Here is a 15,401-nt window from a genome sequence, read left to right on the forward strand (position 1 = left end):
CTGAGTACCCCTTATTTTTAGAAGGAAGCTCCCACATATTTGAGGAAAACATATTGCAAAAAGCAAGAGAAGAATGGTTTATTTGGATTGAACAACAACAACAAAAAAGTTGAAAATAAGTAGCATTAAAAACATCAATCCTTGGGCCTCCTGAACAAAGGGGCGCGGTAGTTGTAGGCAGGAAAGAGCTGTTATTTTCTTAGATCTCAGTTTTCCAAGATAACACTTGGTAATGTTGAAGAGTCCTTTCCTCATTAAATAACAGTGACAAAGAACAAATAAAAGTTCTGAACTTCATAACTTACCTGATTACAAGCTTTCATGTCTTCCCCCAGATGCTATTTATTACTATTTATTACCTATTTATTACTGCAAAACCTGACATGCTTCTCACTTTCAGGCCCACTGCAGAGCTTCTCTTCTTGACTGCAGGATGAACTTTGGCGCAGGGGGCAGTTTGCTCTCACTGAAAGCAGACGGAGGTACCTGCACCGCCTTGTCAGCCAGCTCACACTTTGCGTATACGGTATGAGAGTGAACTAGTAAAGTCACACTCCCAAACGTAGGGCACCCATCCACTTCAGCCAAACTTTCTGTGTGGAGAGGATCAAGAACTACTTCTTCCTCAAACAAGTTCCAGTCTCTTTAAAAACCTCATTGTTGACCAGAATGGACAAGTACAGTCAAAATGCAGCAACTCTTAATGACTGGAGACACTGCTTCCAGCTATTTGTAAGGAAACAAGACAACAGGAATAGCATAAGAAGGGTTTCAACTCCTTCAACTGGCACTGTAGTATTTCATGCTCAGATTTGCTGACTGTGGATGATACTGCCATCGAAAAATAAAGTGACTCACTGCATGCGAAGTACAGCAAAGCCCTCAGATTGCATCACTGGGAAGAGGAAGACCATCCCTGCTCAAAGAAGGTCACGCTGTGAGCAGAAGCCTTGCCAGTGATTTCACAAGCTACCGAGAAGTGCCCATTTCTTCAGTGTTATGGAAAAAGTGCAAAGTGCGAGAGAAATATTTAACCTGAGGTGCGAGTTCCTGTTTTCACTGAGCTGAAAAATAAACCCAAGGCTAACTGGTCATCAATTTGTATGTAACTAGTGTGGTTTGGTGTAAAATGTGTGATAAGATAATGCAAGATAAATAAGACTGTCCACTAGTCTCTTACACTGGAATTAGCAGTCTGCCTAGGCTTCACCTCAATGTCCTCTCTGAAGGCAGGCAAAGCATCGCTGCTTTGGACAGTACTAACGAGCAGCTTCTGCACCGGACCCCCAACTCCCCAGCCCGGCGTGCAGGTACAGCAGAGGGGTTAACACAAGATGTTTGTTTCCAGCATTCATCTCTTTCATTGGAAAACTCAGACTAGCTCACTGTGTGTGTACGAAGGGAGAAAACCTTCCCAGCAGCAGTACCTGACTCAGGCTAGCAGGACATGCTTAGGGAAAGCAATGCAACAGAAGGCGTCCCTAGTCCTCCCCCAACTCCTCAGCTGTTGGGGGAGTGCCTAAGGCAGAGGTGAGGTTTGGATTGTGTTGAACGGCTATCGGTGCCACTGGTCTTGTCAGAAACGCTGATTTTTGAACTTGTTGATACACTTTTGAACAGCAAGTTTCACTGTTTGGGGTAACAACATTGGCTTTGGTTTTGATTTGCTGCTTCATGTTAGCCAGTACCCCCTCATTTTTATCTTAGTAGCAGGTGAATCGCCATTCCCTGTTCTCCCTTGCCATACCATTTTTATATTTACAAAACTCCTTTGCCGTCTCTTCTACCCCATTGAAGAACCCGGCGTCTACTCATCATATGAAAATTTCACTGTAATTCTGGTTACCTTTTTGACCTGCTCTGTGGCTCTTCAGGTTTTTTTTTTAATGTCCTTTCAAAGATGACCAAAGCTACATGGGATGCTGATGGCAGGGACACATAGGGGATTTATAGAGCAACAGAAGATTTGTTATTTTTTACTTCAGTTCCCAACATTGTTTGTCTTTTTAGAAGACAGGTTTCCTGCTGTGTGTTCTGAACACTAACCAGAATGATTCCAAGCTCTTTCTTACAAGGAAACATCTATTTTATAGGCTGTTGCACTTGTATAACTGGAGGTGCTTTTCACTAAGCACTACCCTGCAGTCAGTGTTGGGTTCCGTCATCCTAAGTAACTGAATATCCCACACATTTTTCACTTTCCTACTCACTCCCTTCTCCAGATCCAGCAGAACAAACCTCTGGGTGACACTGCTAGCAAGTTTTCTCCATTGTGAAAACTGGTGAAAAGATAAGGAACAGAACCAAGAATAAATGGTCAGTTAGTAATCCTGATAGATTCCTCTTCCTACAGCAACTAAGCATGAGCTAAGACTTCTTGCCAAAGCACTTTCCAAATATCATCTTATAAAATGAAGTGTATCATCCAGACCTCCTTTGTCTGCGTGATCATTCACTCAAAGAAACAGATTTATAACTCCTCTCTATCACAGCCATATTGACATAAATCTGTATTTTATTTTTCCATATAATAATGTTTACTTTTAGTTGTAGCTTGCAGTCCTTCCTAAAATAAAAGGATATCGGAGCAACTGTTGGATGCTCCCAGGTAGGTGTCATTAAGGAAGGAAACTCTCAATAGGGAACTCTCAATCAATTCTGTACTGTGGGAAGAGGGCTGAGTTGCTAGCTTTTCCTTGAGGAAAGACCTGCCAGCATCAGCCCTTTTCACTTCTGAGCTGAAATATGGAGTTTATTTGTATATATCAAGCCACAGGAAGTTTTGCACCACTATTAATCAAATAATTAGAGATGACATATTTCTGACTTGACTATGCATGACAAACATGATTATTTGTTCTAGTGCAGCGAATGATATAACTCGACATAAAACAATGAACTCCACAAAAGCTAACAATGCCTTGTACCTGCTACTTCCCAGTGACTCCAAGATCTACTTGAAGTAATGGAGTACTAAGAAGAAATGGAAAGATGAAGTACTTTGCTGACCTAGAATGGTAACACCATCTTCATACCTAACCTGAAACCTGTTGACAGAGCAGGAGCTCCAAGCAGCACTTGCATTTCTCCTCTTGAGAAAGGAATGTGTGGATGAAGCCTTAATCAGCACACTCAGACAAAGCTGAAATGACTGCAGTATCTTGTCCACACAATTGAATGTTTAGCTAAGTATGTACACAAATCAGCCAGTGGCAGAAAGCCCAGCAGGTATTTATTCCCCCTCCTCCACTACTACTATCACCACAACTTACAGAGCTTTCACAATATTTTGCTTTTCCTCTCTTCCCCACCCACTGTTTTAGTTAAACGATAATCCCTTGCCACTTAACCTCATTAGGACACTGAGCTCCCAAACTAGGGCTCAGAGAACCTGCACACCATTGTTGCGCTAAGTGCTGAAGACCAAAAAAACCAAACCCTGACACTGCAGAGAGCTGCTGTCTTCCTTAAATCCTCACAGCTTAAACTGCAAATTCTGGAGACGGTTGCTGCTGTAGCTATCAACACTATGAAGAAGATGTCTCAGGGGATACAGTATTATATTCCAGTTCTACAAACCTCTGCTTACAGTAATTACTTCAGTGTTGTTAAAGACATTTGGTGCAGTATTACCCAATTTCTTGCACACAAGAGAACATTATCTCTAGGAAGGATAAGATTTAATATACGTTACAGCCCTCCCTGATACAGTGCTTGGCCCATCTCCAGCTTGAACCTATCATACCACGCAGGCCTTAGGTGCTTTGGTAACAAGGGAGCAGAAGTTACCAAAAGGTTTGGACAGACCATCTACCATAACAGTCTTGGTCAGGACAGCATGATATGCTTTGGATAGCTAGTGCATTTTTATGTTCAAAGGAACCTTAAGACACCTCCTGCAACCTTACTGATATGTTTGTATGTTAAATAACAAGAGGGCAAGAGTTGTGAGCATGGTAGACTGATGGAAATCAGGTTAAATGCTGCTTCTGATTTTGTGCTTTATGATCAGATCAGAACTAATAAACAGAAAACCTGTAGCATGCATCCTGTAACTGCAAAGGAAAGGCACAGCAGCCTGTCTCCCTTAAAGGAAGGAAGCAAATTTGGGACACCCTTAGATGCTTACGTTCTCCCTGCTCCACCAAAACCAGCTATGGGTCATATCCCTTTCTTTACTTCCAACATCCCGAACTAAAATCAGACAAACTTATCTCAAGTAGCCCCCTGTGCTGGAAGCTATTATTTCACAATGACTATTACTAATCGGCTGATACTATCCAGAAGAATACCTTCTGGTATTCTGATTTCTGGTATTAATCTGTGTCAACACCAAGACATTCAGCCAGGCAATTTAGGACTGAAATTCAGAATCAGACAGTGGATGATAACCTCCTTGATTAAACTAAAATCTGGAAATAAAATTCATAAATATGTTATAACATGGAACTGCATGACCTACTTCTCCCTGCCTCTGTAATAACAACTTCAGAGACTTTACTAGTTAAAAAATAAATCTAATCTATTTCTCATAGCCTAAAGTTAAGTATTTTAACATTGCAGCAAAACCCTTTTAAGTTGAGCATTCACTTTCTCTGAGGGAATGCAAATCTGTTCTTTTTTCTAAATAAAAGTGGGAAAGTGACCTTTAATTACAGTATTTCAAATTATTGCCATCTAATTAACCAAATTTGCATAAGCTAGCAACGTAGCATAGCTTTGACATTGTGCTCAGGCACAAGAGTGAAGCCTGACTATTCTATCCCCCCCCCCCCCCCCCCCTTTTAAAATACACACATAATGTGTTTATATGGGATGATGCTTTCAAGCTCCAAAAGGTTAAAAAAAGTGCAAGAAACTAGGGCCATCAGAAAATTAAATGAAAAAGCATTACGTTAACAAAAGCTAGGACTAACCCAAACATTTTTAATTCCCCTAGGACAAAGATTGCTGCCTCTTTGCATGCACCAGTATAAATCCCTTCTGGCTCATACTACTGTACATGAACCTGGGAGGGACACTGGCTTTATCCGCATCAGCATAACCAGGTATTCAAAAAGCCACGGCTTCTCTCCCTCCCTGCAGACACCTTTCTACACCACCAAGTTTCCCAACATAGACAGTGCAGGCAACAAGTGAAGTCCTTTATTCCAGTATAAGTTATTATGAGCTGTCTCTCCCAGTTAAGTTTCAGTCCCTAGATAAAGCTTCAAACCCAATGGCATTTTGGAGGTCTGCAAGTCCACGTGGGGTGGTGCAAAATAGATTACGATCAAGAAAGTAGCATATGATAAAGGCATAGTGGATAAAGCATCCAAACCAGATAGATCATTTTATTACCTGAAAATCTGAACTGATTCTAGCATTTAATCACTTTGTCACAACTGTTTAATTTCCATAGCAAAAGCTTGTATAAATTGCAAGTATCAAATGAAGATATGAAATTTCATTTGAGTCTGCAACACAAATATGATTGGCCAAACATTTACAACCTGTTTGTATGTATGCACATTTTATAAGGCACCTCCATATTTACCAGACTAATGTTACCCTAGAACTGCTTTCAAAATTACTAAAGGCTTTTTAGATTCAAAAAACCATAGTAGCAATGCAAGATTATTTTGAACATTTTTTTTAAAAAGTTACTTTCCTTGCTCTGGAGTAGAAGCAAGTCAGTGCTTCCCTGTGAAAGCCTTTGATTTTGTGATCAATCAGGACAGGGTAGTTTAATTACTTTTGCATTATCCCATTGCCCCTGTTTTAGGATAAGGTATGCAGAAGCCTACAAAAATTCTCAGCATTTAGGACTGCAAGACTAAGAGTAGCAATTGTTTACCATGCTGTTCCCACAGTAAAGCTGCCTGTTTAAGCCATTTCCTGGCTTTGTAATTCACTATTTCCTCCACACTTTCCTTCTCTTTCACTTTGCAGGGTTGTTTCTACTGGAAGTTATTTTTTAGAAGGACACTCCCAAAAATCCCAGGCCAAGAAGTATCTGTGGCTTCTCACTGCACAGTATTAAACTCTCCTCCCCAAACTGGGGAAGCGAGACCCTCCTCCTGCACTGCAAATGAGATTTGCACAGGCTGCTTCTTACAAAGAGCATTTTTCAGTGTAGGGACATTTGAAATTGTTATTCTACATGTTTTTCTCTTAGGAATGTGCTCAAGCTACTCAGCAGCTCTGTCCTACTTTCTGTGACTCCGATTACAACCGAGATTGTACATAGCCAGTTTGGGGTATTTCCTGCCTGCTTTCCTGCTGGATGGTCTGTGCCTCTTGGTCATGGTTTATCTTCCCTTGCTGCTAAGACTCAGCAGGTCACGAGTTCAGTATTTTGGAGAGGAATACTCCCTGCTGATGTATCTGTAAGTTCTCTGGTTTCTCCCCCAAAAAGTTTCTCCCCTCACCCGCATCTTAAAGAAAAGCACATGAAGTCGAGGCTTCTGGTTACTCAAATTCCATTCCCACACTTGTGCAGAGGCAGAGACCATCTCTGCCAAGGCTGAGGTCAAGATGTTATTCCTGTGAGCTGCTTCAAACAGAGTTAAAAGAAACACTGAACCTTTCTTTGAAAAGCATGTGAAGCATATTAGCTTCCAGGGTTTTACTGTTACGAATTAGACTCAGAGAAGCTCCTCTGACTGATACTGTCTGAAGAGAGACAGCAATTCAATTTATATTGAACTTACACAAGAAGGACCACACTTTCCATGCCAATCTACAAATTGTCTCACTGATTATAAAGATTAAAATCACAGGATCTGGCCTTCTAGTTATTATAAGGTGCTCACGCTATCTAGACTTCCTACCATGAGGTCTTTCCCTCTCCCCAGGAGTAAAACATAGTAGCTATCATGTTAATAGTAGACATCATTTTAACCTTTGCTATATACTTGCTTCAGATCAGCTCTTTGGAAGTTCAGCCAAAAAAGCTTAGATTTCTTTTCCCCCTTCAGTTAAAATTTCTGCAGTCCTTTCCCCAAAGGCAATTCCTTCAGTGTAAAAAAAATAAAAACTATTTTTGGTTTCCTTTCATAGGCCAAAAAACTTGCATCCTTGGAATAGGGCTAGACTTGGTTAAGTACCAAGTATGTGATACTTCACCCTTCTTCAGTCTTTATCAGAAAAGGTAGCTTACACTGTACCCTTCTTCTGCATAGCAGACATGTAACGTACAGCATAAACACACTTGTCATAGCGTTCCTCCTTTCTGATAACTTGAGCTCAGAGTATCAGAGCTACTGCTGAAGCCGATGGAAGCAGCACTTCAAACACTTCTCACAAACAGCACCCTGGAAAATCCAGTGTTATGCCTGTGTTTGTAGTGAGGCTGCTGTGGTACTGCTCTTAGTCACAGGATCTGCTCATAGCTACTCAACTTTAACTGATAAACCGCCTATAGTCCCATGGAAGTTAAGAGAATTTGCTCTCTTGCACACAAAAAATGTGCAGCATTGTACAGGTGACTCAAAACATGATCGTTTCTCACACATGCTGAATTAACTAGCAAGCAAAGCACAAAAATGCCAGTTTTCTAGGTATTTTTTGTGTTCTTCCAAATTCTGTAAATTAAAATCTTCCTAATCTCCCCCCCCCCCCCCCCCCCCAAAAAGAGTTTAGATAACTTCTTAGTCTGTTTAAATATGATGTTTGTACTGCTTGTGGATTGCTGTGACCTTTTACACAAGTAAATTAGATTTGTTTGCATGGGAATTCAAGCCACTGCAGAACAGTCTTGGCTTGCTTCTGTGAAGCACTGAAATACGATTAGGGACTTCATTTTGCCCATCTCCAGGGACTGAAGTTAGCAGATTCCTGGCAACTTCAGGTGAAGATTTTCAGCAGTAAGTTGACAATGCAGCAAGCAGAAAAAGTACAAGGAGAAATCCCTCAGTCCCAAGTACAAGGGCAGCCACATGAGCTGCAAATCCTATGTTAGTATAGCAACACCTTTTTCAGTGAAGACCATCATCTTACAGGTTTTCTTTTTCAATTTGAAGAGGATATTAATATGTACTGATTGCTGTTCATTACAATCTTAAGCTGTGTTTTCTATTCAAAACCTCACACCAAGTTTATAAGAAAATACCCATCTCCTGGTATGGTTCGGTCAAGTTCTTGCCAGCTCAGGATCTTACTGGAAAGGAATTGAAAGTATTAAACTATGCTTTCAAAAGGACATACACAAGAAAAAAGCATCTATTAGTTGGTGAAATATGCAGTGTTTCAGGACGAGGAGGCTTCTTTTGGTTTTTCCCACCTTTTCAGTAAAGGAGTCCCTTGGGAATTTGGTACAAGGATCAGTGTCAGCAGTAAGAGGCTAGATGTTTTAGCTTACCTTTTGTTGACAGTGAAGTCCAATTTTGGAAGAAGACTTAAAATGAAAAATAGATAAAAATCAAGGAACAAAATGCATTGTTGTAATATATAAGTTAAAATTAAGCTTATGTATATGGGCCTCTCCTCTCCATGTTGGATAAGCTTTTTAAGTAATTTTTGAATGTGAATTAGAGTATTATATTCCTCACCTCTCACCAGTGATCCATCTATTTTGGCTGCTCTTTCACAAACACATTTTGGGCTTACTGGTGAACTTAATTCAATTGTATATTTTTGCTATGGGAATTAAAAACACAGACAGAGAAGCACCTGCACTGGGATAGTTTACGGATGCTTTTAAGAAATTCAGTCTTCCTGAGAAAGCTAACAAAACAGAATTTCTGCTTCTGGAATCTGTACCAGATCTTTCTTCCAAAGAACAGATCTCTGTCTGCATAAGGCTCTGTTTTTCAGCCAAAGTAATTTGGTAAGCTTCAGCTTCAAGCTGCATGTAAATATTTGCCTCACTGTATTAAGTCCATTTTTTTTGGATAAGTTTCACTGTCTCAACCCAAAATTTGGTTCATATGACTCAGCTAAAAACTCTAATTGTTGTAGAAGTCTCAAGTCCTCACTCAGCATTGACAGCATGGGTCCCAAAGACTTGTCCAAAATGAATGCAGTTGTTTTTGTAACGTAGGAGGAAACTACTTTTTCTACTGTCAGAGCACTTAAAAACAAAAACAACAACAACAAAAAAACCACAAAAAAACCAAGCCATGTAAACAGTATAACTAGCATGGATCATTGCTATCTGCTTTGTCTTCCTTGAAAGCAGATGAGAAATGAAAAGGAGTTGTTCTGCTCAGAGATCTTCACCAGAGTTTGTTACTCTTCACCATTTAAGAGCAGAGCTCAGACTGTATTGGTCTTCCAGTTTTTCCACAAAAAGGCTTCTGATTTTCTCGTGTCTCTTAATAATGTCGGACAGTCATTATAGATCAATGCCCTTTACAAATTTACCTTGGAGGGACAGATAAGGAGGTAGATCACTCATTGGAGAACACATTTGAAAGAAAGCAGACTAGACAATAGGACTGCAATGTTTCTCTGCAGCAGTAAGTTCCCGTACCGACGTTAGCCCATTAGGTTTAATAGTTAAGGAAAAACAGAGCGGGTATTTACTCACACACAATTTTATGAGAGGAACAACTGAAATGGCAGCAAGAAAAACACACTTACTAGACAAACTGATATTACATCACATTAGTGGGCCACAAAACTCTTTAAAAAAATAAACCTTTTGAGACATGAGAATGAAATCACATTTTAGCATGCTTTAAATAGCTGAACTGCTCTTCCAAGTGTAAGTTTTCAGCTATTGGCAAAGACAATGATATCTCCTCATTTGGAAATCAAAAAGCATTTAGCAATAAGTTAAAGCTAGCCTACGTGTAAGTGGGCTAAATACTAGGTAAAGATTTTTTCCCTTTTCACATTTAAGATGATACTACAGTTCATCACTTCTGTAGCTTATATGTTGTTGTGCAATGCCCCACTGAAGTTTCACATCTACTCTGCGAAAGAGAACAAGAGTAAACACCTTTCTTTTAGTATAGTCACAAATGGTAAAGCCAGCAGTATTTGTGTGTCCATTTAATTAGATGTTTGCTGTTTATCACACACAAGAACTGTAAGCAGAGTCCATGGCTTCTTCTGAGCAATACGAAACCTCATGGTTCCACGCAAGTTCAATACTGCCTCTCTCTCTCCACCCCCCTCCCCCTCCTATCTGCTGTTTTCCCCAGCTCAAGATACATTTCCAACTATCTTCATCTGCTTTTAAGAACCTTAAGGGAGAGAAAGTTTCACCTCATGACTTTTACCCAAGAGAACCTGGCTCTGGGCTTGTGTCGGGTCAGGTATGTCTTAGACCACAGGAAGTTGGATGTTTTTCTTTTGAGGCACTAGAAGTTAGGCGAATAGTAATAGTCAAGTTGCCCAAAGCTAAAGGGACAAGTAGCTCTCATTGCTTTCCTATTTAAACACATGGCCAGTGAAGAAATCTTCTGTTCCCTTTTTTCCCTGAAATACATTAAGTACAGCTTGCAGTAACAGATTCCCCAGTCTTCCATTCATGCACCTGTAGTCCTAATGTATACTGTCCCGTTTTACTTTAGTTTCCTCAGCCTCATGAGAGAAGTTAACAATGGATCTCTCCACATTGATACACGTACATTCTTTTTTATCTCATAATTATTATCATATTTATATTTCTTCTTCCACATTCCCAAGCTAAGCCAAGACAAGCTCAGTTCTATGACAATGTTTTCATGTACCTCTCTTCAGAGAGAGCTGCTGCAGCTGAACAAGACAATTGCAGCATGCTAGTTATACTTGGATTCAATATGTGGTTGAAGAGGAGAATGACCAGTTTTCTCATTTGTCTATTTTCAGACATTTAGAAAACCCCACTGTCAGCAACTTGAGTAAAAAATAGGTGACATTTTCAGACCCTAGTAAAACCACTTACGTGTGTTAACTTGTTTAAATAAACATTCCCACCTCAAGCGACACAGTGGCCTGCAGTCTTCCTTGATCCGTCCACTGAGCAAGAGTTATTTTTACTGAGTCAGTAATCATGCATTGTCTTCCAGAGGAAATACTAGCCGGGTACCCCTGCTTGTAACTTCATGATCTGCTGCTCCCAGATCACGTTCCAGTGCTTCCTCTGAACTACTTTTTGTTCTCCTGCCATCAAGGCTAGTGGTAGCTGTATGGGGGCCAGAAGAACCATTTGCAGTTATTGTTGTATCACCATATGTCACGGTAAGGTCACCATCATTCAGAATAAAATCAGAATCCTCTTCTCTAAGCTGTTCTTGATTCTGGAAAAAAAGAAAAATCTTTGTACAGTGCACAACATCTAGTCTTTGCCAAGAAGGTAACTGAACAGAAGAGTTTACCTATGCGTCAATACAGAAGCAGTAAGCGGTAAAGTTCCACCTTAAGAAATGTTAAAAATAACCTTGAACCCCGTGTTTGCAAATCAGCTTACTGCTCCCTGTATAACTACTGCTATTGTGGAGATGAGGGGGAGCCAAATCCAAGAACTAGATTATGAAACGGGTAACTAGGGATTTAATAGCACTGGAAGTTTACCAGAAATACAGGAGAGATGAGCAGTATACACTGGTTTCTGCATGACAATTTAGAAGGCAGTACAGGAAAAAGACTGGAGACCAAGCACAATTAAGTCACTCCAGATACAGGGTCAGAGTTGCATCTGTTGCTATTTAGTTAAGTTCATTAGCAAAAGACTCATGCAAACCGGTAAGAACTCATTAGGCCCAAATACTTTATATTCAAGGTTTCCTCAACAAATTTTTGTATATATACTGAAAACTAACCACATTTTTTTAAATTGTTTGCTTACTTTTACCTGGTACTAAATAAGAGAATTACTTGACCTAGTTCTTAGGAACACTCCTGAGCCATAACAGTATGAAAGACTGATACAAGAAAGTGCTTGCTTTATGGTTTTGTAACTATATCTGATATGTTTTCTTTTCAAAATCATTTAAGAAAGTGGCTCACAAAACCCTGTGAATTTATTTTGGCAGAGATGGGTTGAAATATATGGTCAGAAACTAGAATTGCTAAGTGTAACAAAACGCTTAATTTCTCTACACAGCATAATACAACAGGAAGCAATTCTACCATGTTTCACTCCTGCTTAACATGGTCTTGGTAAAAGGCAGAACAGCTGAATTGGTCAGAAAATGGGGCTTCCTCATATTTCAAGAAAATTCTATCAGTACTATAAGCTTGCTTTGTTGCAACTGAAAGCAATTATTTCCCCACATGAATAGCTCCGTACTGCTTAGCAGGAGCTGAAATATAAGTGTGGATATTGCTGTTCTCCTCAGTAGGCTGGACACCCATCAGGCTACATTCTCAAAATACATAATTTCCTTCCACTTCAGCAAATGAAGGAGGGCACAGGCTTCATGAGGTAGGATGCCTGTGATCAGCCTGACCAGAAAGCCCTACCTGTATTGCAGGAGTTCAGGGCGCTTGAGACTGAACATGCCGATTAACCTGTCCACGATGAAAAATGCAGTGCCCAGCTAAATAAAACTTCCTGGGAAAGCTTCCTATCATTATTTCAGAATGATAATCAGCCAGAATAAAACAGCAGAAGCCTCTAGATGATACAGAATATTTAACTAATGAGGACTGGAAGAAGTGTCAGGAGTTTACCAAAATCAGTGGAAGAAATGGTGCAGTTCAGTGTCAAGTGCAAGACAAGCCCTACTTAGAATGAATGTTAACTTCTTAGAACCTTCGTGGCATCCAAATTTATCATTGCTTATTAAAGACAGAGTTACTGTGATAGAAAGCACTGTTATCAAAGAGCAAATACAGTTTAGGACACTTGCTTTCTTTGATTGCAAAGAAAACACTGAACTACTGTCACTGTCTTAGAAAAAAGGCAGAAATTAAAGGGCTCAGCTATAGCCGGCAGAAACAGCCTTTATAAGCTTTCCATTGCAAAAGAGAAAAAGCCCGAGGGACAAGACCAAGATGATTAAAAAAGGTACACAAAATAATCGGCTGTTTAAGAAAATCTGATATCCCTATATGTTCTGGTTTTGAAGAAGAGATGCTCAAAGATAAAAAAGCAGAAAAACGAGTTTATGACTGTTGACTGGTTATGTTTTAAGAAGTCGAAGAAGCTGAGAAGCTCTATCACAAGTTGCCTTTCATGGTGTTTGCCCTTGGAGAAGCACCAAGGAGGGGAAGGCAGGGCTACCAGCACACCAGGAGGTCTTGTGATACCAAGGCCATGTGTGAAGCGGCTGCAGCGAGCTCCCAAAGCATCTCCTGTCTCCACAATGCTATTTAACAGCGGATCCTTGCAGCCACCCATCAGATAAGAAACTGGTAAGAACACACACTACATCTGAGCTTCCCCAAAGGGCTGAAAAGCTCTTCGAAGCACGATACTGAAAGGAGAGGGCACAGGCTTCATACTATACGGCAAGCCCTAACTCAGTCTTTGCTGGTTTGTCCCAGGCTATACTTACATGTATGTAAACACGATCAGTTCCAGAGAAAACTCTGAGCTTTCTCTCAACATAGTGAACAAACATTGCCTTGTATGAGCCAAGTTCCACTTATTTATTTCACTTCTGAATAGCACTACAAGCAGAAGGTAATTTATTTCATATATTTCCCCAGAGAACATCCATGAAAAATCCCATGTAGTATACGGATTTTCTATGTTTGCAAGCAAAGAGGATGGGTGAATAAACCTACTGTGCTTCATGCAGCATGAACAATTCTTTCAAGAAAGACAGGAAATGTATCCAAGTAGATCCCTAGAGACTTGAAATTCTTCCAAGAATAACCCTAAACTGGCCTCTGCAATCCCCTACAGTTCTGTAGGAATAGCTTCAATTCACTCAAAAAACGTAGGTCTGAACTTCACTACTTAAACTGACAAACTAGAATGGGGAAGTACCTAAATCCAAAACCCTACAAAAGACTGAATTTTGCTTTGACATGCTGACCACAACCTTGAGGGACCTCACAGCATTTTGTCCCATTTGTGGTAAAATCTGCTCATGCTCCTAAGAATGCATGCTGGAGACGTTAAAACAGCTAAAGCTTATTTAGAGGTACTGCTTACAAAGCCCGTCTTTATTACCTCCTAAGGCAATGCAAAAAGCACATGCAAAGTACACTGCACATACAAAGCGCTGGTATTCATCACGTACATGGCTGGGGCTGAATAGAACACAAGCATCATGGATGACAAAACTTTCATCAGAAGTTACTTATCTTGTGGCTCCAAAGCAAAAGCATCAAGTAGTACGTATGCAAAATAAATTACAACTTAAATCTGATGCTCTGGTTAGAGTTTTGCTATTTCTCAGCTGAGTTCAAATTCATCAAGGAAACTAAACAATTTTTGCTATGAAGCTAGAATCACTAAGAAAGGGGAGGGGTGAGGCACAGCTGAACATTTTTCTTACCAATTTTGAGAGTTACCTCCTCCAAGACTTATATAGACTGCAAATGACATTTCTTTACTGGGTTTGCATATTTAGAAAAATAATTCAATTCCCTTTACTTTCATAACAAGTTGTCACACTGTGTATGGTGCAAGAACTAAACTTTCACAGAAAAAACCCACAAACCCACGGTGGGTGAGTGTGCAGGACAAAAACCATACCCCTGAACAAACAAGCAAAAAAAAAAAATTCCCCAGGAGTACTTCATTAAGAAGAACAGGTGATAACACAGCTGCTCCTTCCAGATGGGAGAAAAGGTTGATGAAACAGAGAATTACTAGAAGTTTCAAAGGACATGTCAAAAGGGAAGAAAAAAGTGACCCACATTAGTTTGGGATAAATTGGAAAGTCCTGCCAAATGGTCATGCACTGAAGATAACACCAGGAGAGAAAGATAGGAGTGAATTTTTGAAAATGGTAATTTTAAACACTAACTACAGCAATCTTTCATGCTTTTAAGTTCCAGCTTGGATTCTTTGGGTTGGAAAAACTTAATGGTGAGCCTAGTGACACAGTCTTAAAGCAGTGGGAGAGCATCAGCAAGGAATAGTAACGACACGTCTGGAAAAACCCCACTGTACCTCACCCCTGCATGCTGACGTGTATGCCATGCAAATTCAAGCTTAGAGGACATGATCTCATACTTAAGAATAGGTTGTAGGTGGACTATGTAATAAGATTATCTGGCTTTCAGACTTTACCCTCCCTCCCCCGGCATCTAATTAAAAAGATGTACTCCCACTCACAGAAGTGAAAATAAATTCTAAATAAGGTTGTAATGAAGGCAGGGAACAAAACAACAAAAGCTGAAAACAATACACAAATACAGAGTCATTATAGCCACATACATGTAAGCTTTCTTCTCTTTCTTCTCTATATAGATGTCGTAACTGCTCAGACATGCATCTGAATAAGATCTAGTATTCACTACTGCTGTTTGCAACACATTTTCCAGCTTGTCCTGGTTTCAGCTGGGATAGAGTTAATCTTCTTAGTAGC

At 40.0% G+C, this 15,401-nt stretch overlaps 1 protein-coding gene across 2 annotated transcripts in view; it reads right to left on the reverse strand.

The window, feature by feature from the left end:
- Positions 1 to 9,963: 9,963 nt before the first annotated feature.
- SLC9A7 (solute carrier family 9 member A7) overlaps positions 9,964 to 15,401 on the reverse strand; it is a 76,517-nt gene continuing 71,079 nt past the window's right edge. For both annotated transcript variants that reach the window (XM_049834404.1, XM_049834403.1), the window contains one exon: positions 9,964 to 11,210. In XM_049834404.1, the coding sequence (XP_049690361.1) occupies positions 10,962 to 11,210 (249 nt within the window). In that variant the 3' untranslated portion in view covers positions 9,964 to 10,961. The remainder of the gene's footprint in view (positions 11,211 to 15,401) is intronic.

Source organism: Accipiter gentilis, chromosome 31 (assembly GCF_929443795.1).
Source record: "Accipiter gentilis chromosome 31, bAccGen1.1, whole genome shotgun sequence".
Lineage (NCBI taxonomy): Eukaryota > Metazoa > Chordata > Aves > Accipitriformes > Accipitridae > Astur > Astur gentilis.